Source organism: Pediculus humanus, genomic scaffold (assembly GCF_000006295.1).
Source record: "Pediculus humanus corporis 1103172108300 genomic scaffold, whole genome shotgun sequence".
Lineage (NCBI taxonomy): Eukaryota > Metazoa > Arthropoda > Insecta > Psocodea > Pediculidae > Pediculus > Pediculus humanus.
This window is the reverse complement of record NW_002987869.1, coordinates 23,420-43,877: the sequence shown is the minus strand read 5'-3', so window position 1 is coordinate 43,877 and position 20,458 is coordinate 23,420. Positions and strand designations below refer to the sequence as shown.

The window sequence follows — 20,458 nt, the reverse complement described above, 5'->3', positions numbered from 1 at the left end:
GTGGATGCTTGAGACCAAAAAATGCCAGAGAAATTTGTTTCAAACGGACAAATTTAATTTGGTTGGTAGTAGTGGGTCGTTTGCGCCAAAAGTTTTAGCCTTAATTTTAGAATTTTAATTTTAGATATTAAGTTTTATTGAATTTTGAAGATAATTATGAGGCCACTAAAAATGAAATTAATTAAAAACAATGGTAAAAAAATTAATTTATTATACTAATGATTGTTTTATGTTTCGAATGATTTTATTTTAAAATATTATATTATATTACACTATATTATATAATTTCATATTATACATTTAGATAATGAATATGAAGCTTGTTCACCTGCCAAAAGGAGAAAAAAATTAGACGAAACTAAAGAAAATGATGATAAGAAACCTTCAACGCCTAGTAGTAAAGTTAATAATAATAAGAAGAAAATATTAACTGAATCCAAATCCAGTATAAGAACTAATTCAGTTTTAAATTTTTCTGAGGATAGCTCATCATCCCTTAGTGATAGTGACGATGATGACATTGAAGAACTATTTTATCAATTACAAAAATCTGGAATTAAAACTATTGAATCTCATTTTAATTCTAAAAAAACTACACCTAAAACTGAAACACCCAAAGGTAGGATATCCAAGGCAGAGACACCTAAACATGAAATAATATCTAAAATAGAAACATCGAAATGTGAATCATCCAAATCGGAGACACCCAAACGAAGAACATCTAAAATAGAAACATCCAAATGTGAATCATCTAAATCAGAGACACCTAAACGAAGAACATCCAAAGTAGACACACCTAAATCTGACAAATATAAAATAGAGACACCTAAAGTAAAAAAAATTAAAACAGAAACACATGCATATGAATCATCTAAAAAAGAATCACCCAAGGTAGAAGTATCGAAAAGAAAAACACCTAAAACACCTTTAAATGGTAATACATCAAGTCAAACTAAAAATTCTACCAGTAAAAAAACTCCTATCAAAAAGAATAAAATTAAAAAAAAATTAATCGAAGAATTTAGTGATTCAAGTGAAGATGTGAATGATTCTGATTCGAGTGATTTTGAAATAAAATCGTGTATTAATGTACCTGATCTAGAAAAACTACCTGAGGATTTAATTTTAAATTACAAGAGAACTCCGAAAAAAACTAATAGATTTGAGATAGAATACACACCTAGCAAAATTAAAAGGTTAGTGTGAAATTGAAATTTTATTTATGTTTTGTTCATTAAAATTTAACAAAAATAATAATAATAATAGGTTTAAATACTGGTAACATTTGACTTTTTTTCAGCACTGAAAAAATTATTATAAAAACACCGAGCAGATCTGCAGGGAAAAATAATTACGAATCAGATGATTTATTAAAAAGTGATCCTGAGTCTACTCCAAAACGTAAAATTTTAAAAACATCTAGAAAAACATTATCTGGACAAAAGAAAAAAATGACTCCACAGCTGCCAAAAATATTAGAAATTGTAAATATATATATATATATTTTTTAAAGCAATCCGCTGAATTCGATACGGTTGAATGAGTAAATTTTTTTTTTTTTGTTTAGGATGAAAGAGGATCTGCAACACCCTTAGAAAAAGCTTGGGTCAATTTGCATGCGTCAGCTGTTCCTAATTTTCTACCTTGCAGAGAAAAAGAATTTAATAATATTCTTACGTTTGTCAAAAATAAACTCTGGGATGGAATCGGAGGGTAATTTTATTTTTTATATAATATCATATGTAATTTAAAAATCGATCGATTGAAAGAATTTTTTTTTTGTCGTAGGTGCATGTACATATCCGGTGTACCCGGTACGGGAAAAACAGCCACTGTAACACAAGTCGTTAAACATTTAAAAAAATGTGCTGAAAACAACGAAGTACCAGATTTTAAATTCGTGGAAATAAATGGAATGAGATTAACCGATCCAAGGCAAGCTTACGTTCAATTATGGCGAAAACTTTTTGATAAAAAAGATAGAATTTCACCGGACCACGCTCAAAAATTATTAGATAATTGGTTTAGTAAAAACGATAAAAGAAGCGAGAAAAAAACAACGGTTTTGCTTGTGGATGAGGTATGCTAAACAATTTAATTGGCATCATCAAAAATGTTTTCAATACTTTCGACTAATTTTTTTTTTTCTTACATAGTTGGATTTGATCTGTCATAAAAAACAAGATGTAGTGTACAATTTACTCGACTGGCCTACTCGAACTCATTCCCGCCTCGTTGTTCTCACCATAGCAAATACAATGGATATGCCTGAAAGATACTTTAAGGGTCGAATAACGAGTAGAATGGTATGATTCGCGATGAGAGGAGGTTTAACTTTCCCATCGCTATTCATCATCGCATTAATCGCGAAATTAATTTTTCCAGGGATTAACGAGATTAACATTCACACCATATACTTACAAACAATTGGAAGAAATCGTTTCGGAAAGACTCAAAGGGCTCGACGCATTCGAATCCGATGCGGTGCAATTGGTGTCGAGAAAAGTGGCAGCCGTGTCTGGAGATGCCAGGAGAGCACTTGGCATTTGTCAAAGAGCGGCTGAATTACCCGAATCTTACGGCGAAGTTAAAATGAGTCACATAGAACAAGCAATTAAAGAAATGACAAATTCGAATATCGTTAAAATCATAAAGTGAGTGATACATATATATAAAATTTCAAGCGTGATAATAATAATAATGATAATATTGTAATTCAATGTCTTGTTCTGTGCAGAAGTTGTAGCTTGATGGAAAAACTTTTTCTTCAATCTTTATGCGACGTAACGTTTCATTCAAATGCAGATGAAGTCGAATTAATAAAAGTAATAGATCAACTCTTGACAACTTGCGTTTTGGAAGGAATTCCACGACCGGTCGTATCGACAATTTTAACTATAACAAATCGTTTGAGATGCTGTCGTTTGATTTTTGTCAATCAACCAAAAACAGGAATTTTACAACGAGTTATGTTAAACGTTACTCAAGACGACATTCATTACGCCGTCAAATGTTAAATAATTTCGCAATTTCAGTATTACAAAAAAAAAATAATAATCATAAGCTGCGTTATAAATAAGACTGATCATTATTTTAAGAAAAAAAAAAAAACTTTTATATATATAAATAATTTTATAAATTTAAAAAATTTAATTAGTTTTGTAAAATATTTAAGATAATTTTTAACGGTATTAATAACACTTTTTTTAAAAAGTAAGAATAATTAGAAAAAAGAAAAAAGTTTTTAAAAAATTTTATTATACTTTGTGCGACATTTTTTTTTTTTTTAAATTTTATTTATATTTTAAATTTTAGATAAAAAAAATTTTTATAAGATGAAATCATTGTCGTATGTAAATTTTTCTCATTTAATTTTTTTGTCCGGCTTGTGTATGAGAACCGTAATAATAATAATAATAATAATAATAATGAAATCGTAAGCGTGCAAGTTTTAATATTAAATAGTCAAGGATTTAAATGCAGGGTTTCCGCAGTGTGAGTCGGTAGTCAATAATTAAAATAAATTTAAATTACTTGAAAGGGGTCAAAATCGTCCTCTCCTCGAATGGAAAAACATGGAAATGAACTTTATATGACCTTTGGCCTACTCTTATTCCCAAAAGAGATGATGAGATTAATTTTTAAAACAGATTACAAATCTAAATTAAAATGAAAAAACTTTCAAGTTTTTTGAAAAAGAAATGGGTGAGGGGGAAGGGGGGGGGGTTAAATGAAAATTTTCAAGGTTTTTTTTTGGGAATTTATTTTTTCATCACGTTGTTGTTGTTGCGAAATGATAATAATAATAATTATTATTACATTGTTAACCCGTCTCGACATCATTACCTTTGTTATTTTGCGGTATTGTTTGTATTTTCATTAACCAAGGCTAGCGACTTCCGTTCGAAACGTACGTTTTCCCTAATTATTATTATTATTATTATTATCACCATCGTATCATCATCATCAACGCTATCATTTTTTTTTTCCGTTGCGGGTTCATCGTCATCATCATTATCGATAAATTTTACTACGTAAATTAAAATTTTTTTTTTAATGTCGCCAAAGTTTTTGTAAAAAAAAATTTTTTTTTTTTATTATCAAAACGAATTCGTTCTAGAATCGTCATAGAAATTTTTTTTGAACAAAGAAAAGAAAAAAATTGATTTTTTTAAAAATTCGTTGTTGTTTTAATTTAAAGTTACAAACTAAATTAAGTCCTTAAAAATAAAATTGTAAATATTTAAATTTTTTTTTTTTTTTTTTTGTCATTACGATGCTGGAACGAACTGCGTTTATTATTATTATTATTAGTAGTAGTAGTATTAAACTTTCGGGCTAGAAATTTACATTGTTCGATTTTTTTTTTTTATATAATTGTACTTATTTATAAATGTAGTATTTAACTTATGCAACTTCTTCGATGAGGAACTTGTAAAATTTATTTAAATTTTGTTTGTTTTTTTTTTTTGTATCGCGCGCGAAAAAATGGAGGCTGGAGAACAAAAAAAAAAAAATAATCAAAAGTTTTTTGATGGAAAACGATTGGTTATTTTTTTTGTACGTCAGCCTCTCGCGTTTAATTTTTTTGGTTTTTAAATTGTAATTTATTTAATTTAATTATGTGTTAACTAAGATTGGGGGGTCGGTTGAGTAACGTCATCTGATTTGGTTGATAACGATTTAGTTTCCGAACCTTGTTGTGTCGTTGATGTAAGAGATGCCAAATAAGAGGATGTGAAATACTGACCTCCTTTGTAAGAGGGATAAGAACCTCCCGATCTGTGTAATAACCCATCTTTACGGTCTCCGTAATTCCAAGAATGTTTGTCTTGTGTCGAGCCTTGAGCTTGATCCCGATCTCCTCCGTTACCATTTCCTCCATTTCCGTTTCCGTCGAAGTATCCATCGTAAAATGGTTTCTTTTTCATCGGACCGAAGTAGTAAAATCTATCGCGACCCAATTCGTTATTTTTACCTCCTGAATAATAATCGTTACCGTTTGAATATCGATCGTCTGCAAATCTGTTGTAACCGTCTCCACCGCTAGGGTAATAATTTTTATATACTCCAGAATATGAGTTTTTATCACCTGGATAACTTCCTCCGAAATAATTTCCTTGATTGTTTCCATACGGGCCGTTGTGGTTATTTGGTCCGATTTCTGTTATGTAACCGGTGTAGTATCCTTTCGGTGAGCCTTTACCATCTGAATAATAAGACCCGCCCGAACTTGGTCCCAAGTAACCTGAGCTTGGATATCTGTTGGAATACCTGTCCGGATATCCATCGGAATATCCGGAGTTTTCAATGGAATAAATTCCTGGTTGTCCGGCTGAAAAAGATGAAATTCCTGAATAGCTGGGTCTTCCAGGGTTAAGCCCGTAGCCACTATTTGAACTTCCACCAGAAGATGGTCGATTATTAGAAGGATTATTTCCTCCGTAGTAATAATAACCATCCGGTCGGTGTGAACTTTCAAAATAGCCTCCAACGGGTCGAGTTGATCCACCGGAATATCCTGAATAATCACTTGGACGGTTATTAGGGTTAGAGCCCCCTCCCGATGAATATCCGCTTCCTCTTGAGGGATAACCACTACCTCCGCTTCCTCCTGAGGGGTAGCCACTGCCCCCACTTCCTCCTGATGGATAACCACTACCTCCGCTTCCTCCCGACGGATAACCACTGCCTCCGCTTCCTCCCGACGGATAACCACTGCCTCCGCTTCCTCCTGAAGGGTAGCTACTACCTCCGCTTCCTCCTGAAGGGTAGCTACTACCTCCGCTTCCACCTGAAGGGTAGCCACTGCCCCCACTTCCTCCTGATGGATAACCACTGCCTCCGCTTCCTCCCGACGGATAACCACTGCCTCCGCTTCCTCCTGAAGGGTAGCTACTACCTCCGCTTCCTCCTGAAGGGTAGCTACTACCTCCGCTTCCACCTGAAGGGTAGCCACTGCCCCCACTTCCTCCTGATGGATAACTACTGCCTCCACTTCCTCCCGATGAATAACCACTACCTCCGTTTCCTCCCGATGGGTAACCACTTCCTCCGCTGCTTCCTCCTGAAGAGTAGCCGGAAGAAGGTCTTCCTCCACTAGAATGCGACCCGCCATTACTCGGATACCCTGCTACATGATTTCCCGACTCGGGTCGATCCGGCCTTCCGGCATTAGATCCGTGATAATCAGGACCATTATGTCCATCATGGGGATAAAATAAATTACCACCTCCCGAATATCCTGGCCTCTTATTTCCTTCCGTTCCCCCCGGAAAACTCGATCCACCGTATGGATATCCATGATCTGACACAGCAACCGACGGTCCATATCCCGGAGGAGCTTGCCAAGGTTTTCCATTATTTTTATCCGATGTGGAAGGATATTTTCCTCTATCATAATCATTATTATGATTCGAACCGGGTCTGTACGCCGAACCTGGTCTCCTGTCACCAAAACGATTTATCGAATTATAATCCCAAGGTTTATCTTTATTCGATGAAAAACTAGATGGATCCCTATCGTTAATTCTCGTTCCTTGATAAGGTCTCCATGATGGATTATGATTACCGTGGTAATTAACAAAAGGTTCGTAACTCGGATACCTATTACCGTATCTGATAAAATTATTTCCACCACTACCACCTCCGTAACCCCTGTCTTCCGGTCCATTGAAATAAAATCTATTAACTGGTCTTTCATCGCTAAAAAATAAAAATTTATCAATTAGTAATAATAACAAAACTAAAAAGTTTTTTTAGTTTTAGTTTTAGTTTTAGTAAATTTCATCAATGACCTACTTAGTATTGTTAGTAGATGACAGTCATCTAAATTACACTTTTAAAAACACAACCGTTGTTGCAGCAATTTCAAGGATATCCTGCCACGTACAATTTAAATATAATTACGGGTAGTGTTAATCAGGTTAAAATTATTTGTAAACAGAAAGAGAGAGGGCGTGGGAGGTGCGGGAGGGAGGGGGACAGTCAATTTATCTTCTGCTTGATAAAAAATTTATGTCACGAATAAATCGTTTGATGATTTTATCTTATAGTTCGTTAATGACTTGTGTTAATTAATTTTGTTTACTACTTACTGGTCATCCCAATTTTTACTATAACTCCATTTCATGTTGCTTCCATTCCAACCATTTTGATTTGTGGAACCATATTGCCAATTTGATGCATAACCTCTATCCCTCCAATTCGAATTAATTTGATTCGGATAACCGTCAACAAAATAATAAGTCCTACCGCCACTTCCATCCCAATTTGAAGGACCCTTGTCTTCGTTCCACGGTCTGTGATTAGGATTGAAATAACCACCGTCGGGACTTTGAGATCCTGGTAAAAATCCACCATGTTTTTCTTCTCTAGAATCCGGTTCTGAACGATCATAATCGGAATCACCGTTAAAAACCCAAGAGATTCCATTACTGAATCCATCCCATCGAGTTCCACCACCGGAAATTCCATCCCAAAACATATCACCACCGTAGGAAGGAACATATGCGATTCTGCTACCCGGTTTTACCAAAACTCCAACAGCTCCACTACTAACCCTTGTTTCGTAATCGTTGGGTGAAGTTATTGGTCCTCTAGACCAATATTCAGGTTGTTCGGAACGACCCGTAGGATATTGTTGATTTGATTGTCCCCCTATATTTTGTCCACCGGGTGATGGAAATTCTCTACCACGAGAACCCTCCGATCCGCCATTTCCAGATAATCTATTCCAGAAGGCTCGACACGTATCGCAAATAATACGAATGTTTCCTCCATCTTGATTATTCCAATTTGACATCTGCCTACCATCTCGACCTCTTCCATCTCCTACGGAACTTTTTAATTTTTGCGGATGTGCTGGTCCACCCCATGCTTTGGGTGACCAGTCGTATCCGAGATTATCTGCACCGTTTCCGCGATATTCGGAATTGGAAGATCTACCGGCTGGTACTCCTAAACTTTGTTCGCAAGGCGTACATCTTGTATTTCTATTACGAGAATTGTTTCCCGTTGATTTTTGCTGTCCGTTATTTTTTTTCAATGTAACGTTCGGATCGGATTTTGGCAAACTGTGAAGATGATCGATTTGTAATAGAAGAAGAATGAAAAAAATGAAAAAGTATCGCATCGTTGACGTGATCTGTAATGTAAAAACAAATAATAATGATAATAAATTCTTTTTTTATAAGAAAGAAAGAGAGAGAAAGAAATGGAAGGTAGGAAGGAAGGAAAGAAGGACAAACAATGATGATGGGGGGGGGGGTCATGTTATGTTACCTTGTGGACGGTAAGCTAACAAGTCTACCGTAAAAATATGGCAAGCAATGAACATAATTATTTTTGATTATCCATTGTATTATTAAAAAAAAAAAAAAAAAAAATTTCCCACGTAAAATTAATTCTTCGGCATCTTCTTGAGGATATTCATTGTTTTTTTTTATTGGGGGGCGAGGAGCGCGTGCAATCATCATCATCCACACCACCCCCCCGAATATTATGCAAAAGATGACCTTTGATCATATCAAATTTTACGACACGAGACAACGAAAATAACAGCGACTTTTAAAATAAGATTTTTTTAAATTTTTGCTACCGTTCAGACACACGCACACACACACATCGGCGACATTTTTTTTTATTTTACTGACCCTCCTCCTTCTCTTCCTCCCTCCGCCCCTCCCTTTATAAATATTTAAAAATCAAAAATGAAAATAATAATTTTTTTCTTAACTTTACGATAGCAAAAGTTAGTCGTTAAAGATTTTTGTATTTAACGAAAGCAAAATTAACTTTAAGAAAAAAGAAAAATGGAGTCTCTCACCTTTTACTACTAATTAACTTTTTAAAAAAAATTTTCTTTTTTCCTTTTTTTATCCGACCATCTTTCGATTATAATCCGACAGCAAAAAAAAATTTTTTTTAAAAGTTTTCTTATTATTATTATTATCACTTCGAATAATCCTTTTCCCACTAGCAAATATTAATAATAATAATTTTTTTCTTTTATATTAAAAAAAAAAAAATTCACACGCACAAATTTTTTTTTTTTAAAAACCGTTACAAAAATTTTTTTTTTATTAAACCACATCAAACATTTTAAATTTGCTACCGTTTATCATATATATATATTCGCACTATTTTTCGGAAAAAAGAAAAAGTGAAAAAACGAATTTTTTTTTAGCAAATCTTTTGCTTTTATACGAAAAATAAAAATTCAACGAAGCGAATAATGAAAAAAAAGGCCAAACCATCCACTTTTCTCTCTCTCTCTCTCTCTCTCTTGTTTTTCATTGGATAAAATAAGTGGGGGGAAAATATTTTTTAACCTCCTCCTACTCCCACTACCACCACCACCACCGCCAGCACCATCATCATCACCACTACCTGAATATTTTCGTATTTTTTTTGCCACGATTAACCCGGTCTATTGAGTCGAAACGAGTTATTATTATTATTATTATTATTTATTTCAAGTGCTTCGAACCTGTTTTTTTTTTTTTTTTTTACTACTACTACTACCTTTTTTTTATCATCATCATCATCATTATCATCTTTTGCGAATTTCAAGTTTAATTTTACGATATTATTATTATTATTATTATTATTTTAAATAACGTTATTTGGCGTCGGTATTCGTGTGAGATTCTTCGTGAATTTTTTTTTTTTTTCATTCATTTCAAATAAATATTATTATTATTATTATTATTATTATTATTATTATTATTATTATTATTATTATTATTTCGTACTTGCAAATCATATTTGAAAATTCTTTCGCGTGTTTTTTTTTTTTTTGCTTTTAATAAGATGGTGTCATGTATAAACTAAATTACATACTTTTTTTTTGGGGGGGGGAAGGGGTTTTTATGCGAAATTGAATGTAATGAAAGGTAACGAGGCGGTTAATGTATCGCAAAATTTTTTGCTACGGTAAAGGAAAACGAAGAAATGTGGATAAGAAAATAAACGAGAACGGGAGGGATATTTACATTATTATTATTATCACTCGTTATCGAAGGTTTTTCTACCCTAATCCCTAAGGAATATCACAGGGATGCTGCATGTCCGATGAATCTTGTTATAACCTATGACGTCACAGCAGTACTCGTAAGAGTCTTACTGAGACCATCTTATCCGAGATGGAAACGAGTTTACATTTCCTCGGCTCCGGTTACAAGAACGTCAGTGGAGTGTCCAGGAATGGAAGAAGTGAGATGATTCAGGTCGACAATAGAACAAGATTTGCCTTTTGTCTTATTATCATTATTATCATTTTTATTATTATTATTATTCCGAGGATTCATATTAAAATTTAAAAGTTATCACACGTTAATAAATAATTAAGGGAATTTATTATGGGGTAATAAAATTGTGTGTGTGTGTGAATGTGTAATAACGGTCGGATGGTAATTAAAAACAATCTTAAGTTTTAATAATAATAATAATGATGATAATGATAATAATTATTTTATTACTTTTTTAAAAAAAATTTTTTGTTTGTTTTTGACTAATTTAAATAAAAAAAAATGGAAATAATTAATAATGATGATGATGATGTTGAAATGATGGTGGTGGTGATGATGATGATGATGATGATAATGATGATGATGATGATGATGATGATGATGGTGGTGGTGGCAGTGAAGATGATGATGATGATGATGATGTTGAAATGATGATGACAATGATGTTGATGATGATGATGATGATGGTGGTGGTGGTGGTGATTATGATGATGATAATGATCATCAATATAAAATAATAGTAAATAAATAATATTTAAAAAAAAAAACTTTAAAAAAAATGAATCCGTCGTAAGGAAATAATTTTAATAATGAAAAAAAATAATTTTGCTACGGTTCAAAGAAATCACCCTATAATAACGTGTAATTTTATGTGTTTTGATTATTATGAAAAGATAAATTTTTTTTTTTTTCAAATTATGTTTTTTTGCTGTTATTATTATTATTATTTTTTCGGGTAAAATAAAAAAAAAAAAAAAAAACAAAAGAAATCTTCTCAATCGTTACGAATTATCATTATCATTATTATTATTATTATTTCTAAGATTCTGAAGGTCATACCTTAAAGAAAAAAAAATTAGTTTTTTTTTCTTTCTTTAAAAAATTTTTTTTTTTTGATACATAATGTGTAATTAAATAAGATTTAATTTTTAAGGAAGAAGAAGAAAAAAAAGGAAGGATTTAAAAGAAGGCGGTGATTTTTAATTTTTTTTTCCCGCCATTAACAAAATTTAAATTTTATAACTCTGGAAAAGACGGACGTGTGTGTTATTATTATTATTAATTAACCGATAATTATTTATTTTTTAATTATTATTATTATTTTTCCCCCCGTATGGTGAATAATGAGATGTTTTTCTTATATTTATAAATTTCGTTGGATTTTTCTTCCTCCCCTCCCCCCCAAAAAAAATTGAAAGATGGCGGGTGGTTGGATGGATCCTCAGGCGGATTAGGATTAAATTTTATTACCAAGTTGAAAGTTTCATGAAAACTTTTTTCTAAAAAAAATGGAAGAAGTTGTAAAAAAGTTTTTTTTTTTTTTAAATTTGATAAATCTAGTTTTTCTTTTCTTTTTTTTGTGGGGGGAACGGGGAGGTGAGTGGGAGGGAGCGGGAGGGGATCGGGAGAGGAGTGTTGGATGAAAATGAAAGACATGTTTAAATTAACAAAAGAAAAATTTTTTCTAGAACATTTTCCGTTTTTTTTGGGTACTTTCACCTTCCGAAAATTTACTACTACACCAACACCACACCACCAGCGCCATCACCAACACCACCACCACCACCAACACCAACACCACCACCACCACCATCGCCATTGCCGCCATTTTTCCTGTTTTCGTTTTTATTTTAACTTGTTTTCCTTCCTTTTCACATTCCACCACCACCATTATTATTATTATTATTATTTTTTTTTTCCTCTTCCTCTTTTTTTTTTTTTTTATTAATTTTTTAATTTATTTTAAACTTTTTAATTTTTTTTTCTTTTTTTTTCTTTTTTTTTGTCGTCTTAAGACATTTTAATTAAATTTTATTGTTTTCAAGCTTGAAGTTTTTCTTTTTTTTTCTTTTTTTTTACTTTTATTTATTTTTTTTTTTTACTTTTTCCTAATAAAATTTTATGTTTTTTCTTCTTCTTCTTCATCTTCCTTCCTTCCTTCTTTCTATCTTTTAAAAAATGCCGAAGGGTTTTTAATATCTTTTTTTACAAAAAAAAAAAAAAAAAAAATTTTTGTTACCAAAAAATAATATTGCGAGTAATTTTTTTTTTTTCGAGCACTCAAATCCAACAACAACAACAAAAATAAATAATTAAATAAAACGGTTAATAATAATAATAGTAATAATAATAATAATAATAATAATAATAATAATAATAATAATAATAATAATAATAATAATAACGATTTTCAACGTGTCCCAAATATTCTAACAGTTTATTATTAAAAAAAAATGGAGGCCGGTTTTTCCTTGACCGTTAAATTACTTTTTTTTTTTTTTTAAAACGTCCGTTAATATAAAATCGCATATTCTATTCAATAATAATAATAATAATCGGGGGAAAAAAATTGTGTTGTTATTGATTTTTATTGATTTATTGGTATATGAAAAAAAAAAAAATCGGATCCAAATTAAAGATTGAAACCGACCGGTTTACAATTCGATGACCCAATACGAGTAGTTAGTAAAAAAAAAAAAATCTCGTTTGTGGGTAATACAAATATTCGTTTGAGGCAGGTAAAAAAAAAAAAATTGTAAACTTTATCATATATGTACGTTTTTTTTTTTAGTCAATGAATTAATGTAAATTTTGTTTTGGTACACTCTCCTCCCCCCCTCAATTTACTCCCAACATAAAATCATTAGTTTTATGAATTTTTTTTTATAACAAAAACATCCAACATCCATTTTTTTTTTTTTTTATTGATTTTGATAAAATTATTTGTTTGTCCAATTTGGAAAATATTTTATATAGAAAAAAGGTATTTTTTAAAAATGGTTCTTCAAAATCAGTTAAAATCAATAAAATAAATTTTCATTTATGTATGATTATTATTTGCTTTCTTAAAGAAAATATAAAGTTTCTTTTAGTTAGTTATTTTAGTTAAAAATCAATAAGAAAACTTGTTTATTGTTTTATATAAGAAAATTTTCCAAAGGAATCAAAGTTTTAATGAGTAGACTTATAAGAAGTCAAAGTAAAGTATTTGGAAAAAAAATTATTTTTATTTGTGTTTAAACATGAAAATATTTATTTAAATTTAATTTTTGGCTAATAATTTATAATTAATTTAATTAATTAATATGTTTTTATAAGTTCTAAGAAATCACGAGGTTAAAATTATTTAATTATATGTATATTTTAAGGTAAAAATGACAAAAAATGAAAAAAAAAACAAAATGGCGTCTTTTGCACACCAAACAATCATAAAAATATTTTAAAAGTCTGATGGATGTCAATAATTTAAAAGTAAATTAAAAAATTGGTTTTATAATAAATAAATTTTAAAAAAAATATTGTTGGATGTTATTAGAGAAACTAATAATAATAATAATAATAATAATAATTCAAAAAATTATTTTTACCTTGAAAATTTTTCATTTGTTAAATAATAAAATAATTATTTAAATAATACTTGACTTCTTCTTATTGAAAAAAAAAAAAAAACAATAAAATGTTTTTAATTATGATTTCTTTTATGTATACTTATTGATAAATGCAATTAGTTTTACATTAAATTTTTTTTTTTTTTTAATAAGTATAATATCTGAGAATTTTATTTTAAAATGTTTAATAATGGAGGAGAAGAGATTATTATTAAAAAAAAAAATATAACGTTTATTATAACTCAATGACTAAAGGAAGAGATTATTTTTAATAAAATTATAAAGTTAATTAAATATTAAATATAGTTTGAGTTTTCATTTTGTTTAAAAACAAACAAATTTTTTTAACGTTTTTTTAATTTGAATTTACTCCCGCATGTAAACATTTGCACGAATGCGACAAAGCGATAATTGTCGCACATTCTACCGACGTGTAATTACCGATTAACCGCCTTTTGTTCTTCTTCAATCATTAACTCTAATCAGGATTTTCATTTGGATTTTTACACGGTAAGTTACATTTTATTATTAGTTTTAATAACCGATATCGTACGTGATAATCTGGGTAGTTATTTAGACAACTTATTAGAATTGAATATTTGTTAAACGAATCAAATTATTTATCTAAAAATTGAAACGTTTTAATCCGCCATTACATGTACATACTAAACATTTTGACAGTGTTCCCCTTTGAAAACGTTTGCATTTTTATATCATTTATAAATAGTAATATTGTAAACTATTGTCACAATGGCTACAGATAAGGTTTTAAAAATGTATTCTACTGTTTTATAAACGTTGTTATCTTTTAATAAACATATGAGTAACATGGAAGCTGGACACAAGAAGAATCTGATCTCCATGTGTCTTATTTATCTTAGTTTGGTTCGTGTTAATGAAAGTGACGGTTATTGGTTACTTGGTATTATTCATTAATTGAGTGAAAAACTTTTTAGTTTATGTAAATGCTTAAACAACAACAACAGAATAAATTCTTTGCCATGTGCTGTGTATTTTGATTGTATTACTTAGAATAGGAAACATAACCTTATGAACGCTTAATAGAATTGGTTGTATTTATTAAGACAAATATTATATAATTTTTATTTTATTTCAAATAGTAGTACATTTAAAAGTGAATAATTTCAATTGAAATAATCAGAAAACCGTGAAGGTTGATGACCTTGAATATTATAATTAATTTGTTTCACTATATGATCTTATAATGTGATGATTTCTTAGTGTGAGCATTATTAGAAATAAAGGAAATCACAAACCACAATAATAATGTTTGTTTTTGGATAATTTTTAATAAATAATTTCCCTATATTGTCAAGAGAAGGTAAAAATATACAAAGGACATAAAAGGACCACTTTTACCATTAATTAAATATCTTTTGTTAAAAATTTTTCTCACACAAAAAGATTTAAAACAATGTTTTATCAGTGAGATAAATGATTATTACATTGTCTGTAAAACAGATTGTTTGTAATTGTCCTCTTTATTTAGGTTATACCTACTAAATACTTGTCCTATTTTTATTTTTTCTTCTTATCTGTACCATCTTTAGTACCATCATCTATTATAAAATTTAAGGTTGTTGGACAAAAAGTTTTCGAATGTCTGTCACCCAACATCCTTTTTAGTTGTTAATGAATAATAAAATGTTGTTGATTTTTACACTGATTAAATTCTTTTTTTTACTTTTAAAATGAATAATTTGTAAAAGTAATTATTTGACTGACATTACTTTTACATTAACAATAATGCTACCAGTTTTAAAAGATTCATAATTTTCTCATTATGATTTTAAATTTTTTAAAAAATCTTTTTAAAAATAATTGTGATAGTAAAGCATAAAATGAATATTGTGTGATTCATGTGGTTGTTGTTGTTGTTAAGTTATTTAAAATTAACTTTATTATTAGGCACACACTATTGTAAAGTAAGAAAAACTACTAATAGTAAACATGTTAGTAATGTCAAGTCCATTTGTAATTGTTAACTTTTTGCCATCATGTGAGATTCAGTTGAATATAACCAAATGCACAATTATTATTATTATTATTATTTTTTTAAATAATAATTTCCTACTAGTTTTAAAATGTTAATATTCTTTGTTAATTTTTTTTTTTTGCAAAAACATGAAAACTTGAGTAGTAGTTTATTTTTTATATGAATAATACATTTATGATTAACTACAAAGAAGTTTTTTTTATTACTCTTCCGGTCATTACTTGTTGTTGATACCTAATAAAAATATACAATTCATGATTGTTGTTAGTCAAGGTTAGTTTTAAAAAATAAAAGGGATAAACGGGGAATAAAATTACCTGTTGGTGGTTTAAAAGATTTCCAAATGGGATTTTCTCATATTTTTCCGTTACAAAAAAATCCACGGTTCGCGGAATAAACGAAATCCCCGTTTAAAGGAATCGAAATTGATAAGTTTGTTTGTTTGTTTGTTTGTGTGTGTGAGAAAATTGAAAGATCCGGTTATTTTTTTTTCAAGTTTTTTTTTTTTATCTATACGTTGTCATTCTTCTTGTCAGCCAACATCTTTGAAGTGCATATAATATTTCTTCTTCCAAAAAATATAATTGATCGTGATATTCGGTTGTGTGATGACCGGCAACGCTATATTTATTCTTTAAAAGATCCCCCGGAAAAACAAATAATTAAAAAAAAAAAAAACATTTTTTTTTTTTTTTTTGCAAAATAATCAATGACCAAATGTGTTAAAAAGTAAATTGATAATAATAATAATAATAACTTAATGCCCTTTTTCAAATTTAAAAAAACTCATTAAAAATAATTTTTTTTTTTATGATACCGTAAATGTAAATGTAACCGGTAAAAGGTATTAGTACTAATTACTATAAATTCTTGTTATAAATGGTAATAATAATAATAATAATAATACATTGATTTGAATGGCTACTTTAAAAACCTTGAACTCGGTTATAATTGTTATGAGTTGTTTTTTTTCGTAAAAAAGATTATTTTTTTCCCGGTTAAAAATGGCAAAATGGTTAATTAGGAAAAAAAAAAAAAAAAAAAAAAAAAAAAACTTACCAATAAGGGGGGAAAAAGATGGGGAAAATTTTCCGTTCTAAATTTTACAACTTCTTCAACGTTTTTTTCCAATGCTCTTACTTCTTCTTTGTGTATAACACAAATTAATGATATTAACGATGCTATGATTGCATGAATGTGAGCTTTTGAAGTCATTGGAATTTCATTTGAAAGTTTTATGACATCGTTTTGTGCCGTTATAATTAAATGTAGCTGAAATGAATAAGTTTGTCAAATGAAAATCATGTAGTAGAGGGTGGTTGTAGGGATGGTTGTGGTTGTGGAGGTGATAGTGGTTGTAGTGACGGTTGTAGTGATGATGGTTGAGGAGGTGGTGGTGGTGGTGATGATAGTGTTGGTGGATGTAGTGGTGATGGTGATTGAGGTGGTGGTGGTGATGGTGGTTGAGGTGGTGATGGTTGTATTGACGGTGGTGGTGGTGATGGTAGTGATGGTGGTTGTAGTGATTGTTGTGGTGGTGGTGGTGGTGATGGTTTGGGAGTGTGTAGGAACGATACATTTTTAAAAAAAAACAAAACTCACAATGTTGATTGTTATGACCGGATCAGGTATTTCGATTAGCACGATACATAGCGTTGAATAATATGTAACCAATTCGTATTTATTATAAAACAAAAGCATGTTTTTGTGAATACTTCTAAAAAAATCGGCAGAAAAATTCCTGTTGGAAAAAAACAAAAAAAAAAACCAAAAAATATCATTATCATTAAATTTATTTCAAAACGATTTGAAAAAAAAAAAAAAAAAAAAAAATTAACTCACTTAAAAAATTGTGCATCTTCGACATTGAAATCGTAATTTATAACAAAATCGGATCTTCCTTTGAAAAAATAAACGGGTTCGGCGAAAAATCTCAAATTCGAATGTCGATCCAAAAACAAATGAAATATTTTATGGGCTAACATAATCAATCCCTTATCGGGCAAATTAAGGTTTATCAATAGGAAATCCAATAAATCCGCCGTCATAGATTCTCTATAATATTTACAAGAATGTTTTTGAGCCGTGTACGCTATTATTTCCGTTATTTCAACTTTATCTTCGTAGCCTATCGTGTCATCTTGTAAACATTTTGCCATAGAGTCCATAACGCTCACCAAACCTTTGAGAAAAAAAAAAAAAAAATGGTCTTGATAATGGAGGAGGAGGGGAGGGGAGGGGGAGGTGTGTGGGAGGCAAAGGGTTTACTTACTTACTTAGGCTCACCTTTATTATCTTTTATATTGCTTATGAAATTTCTTATACACGTTTTTATGACGACTTTAAATTTTGCATTTTCTAACGTAAACGAAGAAGGTACCGGATTACTTCCGAGTATGAACAATTTCAAAAGAGTATTGTAACAATTGTGAAGCAAATGATTGTATAAATATCTATCCCAAAACGTTTGTTCTAAAAGTGTCGAAAGCGTGCAGGAAACGTCGAAAGCTTCTTTTATTTTCATTTCTTTTTGACTCGTTTCCGTTTGTTTAATTACTTTTGCTATGAGAAATTCCGTTTTTGTTATCATAGTTAACAATTCCTACAAAAAAAAAAAAAAAAAAGGTTTTTTTTAAAATTCGATTGAGAGAGAGAGAGAGAGTGTGAGAGAGAGAGAGAGAGAGAGAGAGAGTGTGAGAGAGAGAGAGATAAACATTCGTATACCTGAAAAACAAAAAGATCGTAGTCTTGAGAGTTCCATTGACCGGTCATGGTCATATACCTTATGGTTTGTTTGACAACTTCATTTTGTTTTTCCGGCAGTATGAGGTACATTGTGTTACGAAACAAATCTTTTGCCTGTTCTAATTTACTCATTCTAAAACAGCTGCAATCGTCTATGCGATTTTGAGTTTTCGAATAGAAAAAATGTAATAGACTCAAAGAGCACCAAGTTAATAATTTTATGTCTTTGGAGAGAGCTTCTTTTTTCGTCGCATTTATTATAAAAACGTTCAAACGTCGTAAACCTACGTTACGAAATTTGATCAACCATTTTTGCTCTTTCGGATTTGCAAGGCAGAGACCTGTTTTGTTTTGTTTTATGTATATATACGTACGGATATGTAACCGTTTATTATTTTTAAATTTTTTAACCACGTCGCACACGTTTTTTTTTTTTTTTTTTTTTTTTTTCCGGGACGCACACGCACCCACACGCACACGCACACGCACACGATTGATAATATATAATTTCTCACCGCACATTTTTTCAAAATAATACGTTCGACCCAACACTCCCGAACGTCCTCGAATGTAATTTTTAAATACTTTCCACCATTGTACTTCCGCTTTGATTTCTTCCAATGAGAAAACTTTAGTTAATTCCGCCGATAAACTCCTATATGTTTTTTTATCGTCTTTATTCCGTGTAAATTTTACTACTGATGTTACTGATTCGCGATTTTGCATTTTCTACTTATTATTATTATTATTACTATTATTACTATTATTACTATTATTTATTTACATTAGGAAAACATTTAATAAATATTTCCTAATTTTTTTTTCTATTTTCGTCACCTAATTTCTATCATTTTGTTAATGGCGGGGGGAGGGGAGGGGCGGAGGGGACGAAAAAAAAAAGAAAAACAATCTCGACGCGACGATTTTATTGTCTGTAAAAAGAAAAAAAAAGGTCAAATCATTATTATTATTATTATTATTGTTGTTGTTAACGTCTTTATTTTTCTGCATTAAAATGATTTTTAAAAAAAATTTTCACTTTTTATTATTTCAATTATCACGTTGTAAAGGTAATTAGTTAATTAATTAAATATTCACGGTCTGATTTTATTTTTATTTTTTTTTTACCTTTTCATTGAAATTATTCACATAGAAATAAAAGAAAATGGAAAAGAAAATGGCGGAGAAAATAAAATGAAAATAAAGAGTGAAACAAAAAAGGATAAATAAATAAATAAATAAAAAAAAGAAAATAATAGAGAATAATATTAAATTAGCGTTGTTGTTGTTGTTGTTGTTGTTGTTATGGTCTCTGGCAATGACCTCGCGGGAATCTTAACAAAGGAAAAATAATAATAATAATAATAATAATAATAAGAAAAGAAGTCACGCCACCACCTGTAAAGGTCACTTCGTAGGAAGTGACTAAAAAAAAAAAAAAATGAACTTGTAACTTGTGCACAACCGTAAACACAAAAAATCGCGAAAATCCACGAATCGGTTTTCCTTTTGTTTTAAAATTTTTCGCGTTTGTTTTTTTTTCAAATTATTATTATTATTATTATTATTATTATTATTATTATTATTATTATTATTATTATTTAATAAGTCGAAAACTTTTTTTTTTTGAAAAGATGTCGGAAATTCATTGCAGGGAAATTTTTTTTTTTTTTTTTTTTTTTTTTTGAAAAAGAGTTTCCAATCACGAAACACATTAAATCGATCGATTGAAAAGTTGGCAATACTGATGACGTAACCGTCACAATATTGAAAAGCGATAAAAAATATTAATAATAAACAGTGGAAAATGATAACAATTTTTTGTTATTATTATCATTTTTTAAAAATTATGTAAAAAAAAAAAAAAAAAATGAAATTCATGGAAATTAATTCAGGGGAAAAAAAAAAAATGGCGATCGAAAGGAAGCGTTTGAATAATAAAATTTGAAAACTTTTTCTTTTCAAATCAAACGAAATCAAAAAAAAAAAAAAAAAAAAAAAAAAAAGTTATGGCTGTCATCGTTTCTTGTTTCGAATTTACATAACGTCGTAAAAAA

General features: G+C 29.8%; 3 protein-coding genes across 3 annotated transcripts; 1 reads left to right on the top strand and 2 right to left on the bottom strand.

Annotated features, from left to right (window-relative positions):
- Positions 1-4: 4 nt before the first annotated feature.
- Positions 5-3,017, top strand: Phum_PHUM567480 (origin recognition complex subunit, putative; the record flags this gene model as incomplete). The annotated part of the gene is made up of 8 exons (XM_002432017.1): positions 5-71; positions 305-1,196; positions 1,301-1,401; positions 1,578-1,713; positions 1,789-2,080; positions 2,157-2,306; positions 2,386-2,654; positions 2,738-3,017. The coding sequence occupies 8 exons, from the start codon at positions 5-7 to the stop codon at positions 3,015-3,017; spliced, it is 2,187 nt and encodes a 728-aa protein (XP_002432062.1).
- Positions 3,018-4,631: 1,614 nt separating this feature from the next.
- Positions 4,632-8,134, bottom strand: Phum_PHUM567470 (uncharacterized protein; the record flags this gene model as incomplete). The annotated part of the gene is made up of 2 exons (XM_002432016.1): positions 4,632-6,705; positions 7,098-8,134. 2 exons carry the CDS (start codon positions 8,132-8,134, stop codon positions 4,632-4,634), a joined length of 3,111 nt encoding a protein of 1,036 aa, XP_002432061.1.
- An 8,028-nt stretch (positions 8,135-16,162) lies between these two features.
- Phum_PHUM567460 (uncharacterized protein) lies at positions 16,163-19,127 on the bottom strand (the record flags this gene model as incomplete). Its single annotated transcript, XM_002432015.1, has 7 exons — positions 16,163-16,288; positions 16,764-16,928; positions 17,259-17,397; positions 17,499-17,838; positions 17,943-18,258; positions 18,381-18,742; positions 18,917-19,127. The coding sequence occupies 7 exons, from the start codon at positions 19,125-19,127 to the stop codon at positions 16,163-16,165; spliced, it is 1,659 nt and encodes a 552-aa protein (XP_002432060.1).
- Between the last annotated feature and the right edge of the window lie 1,331 nt (positions 19,128-20,458).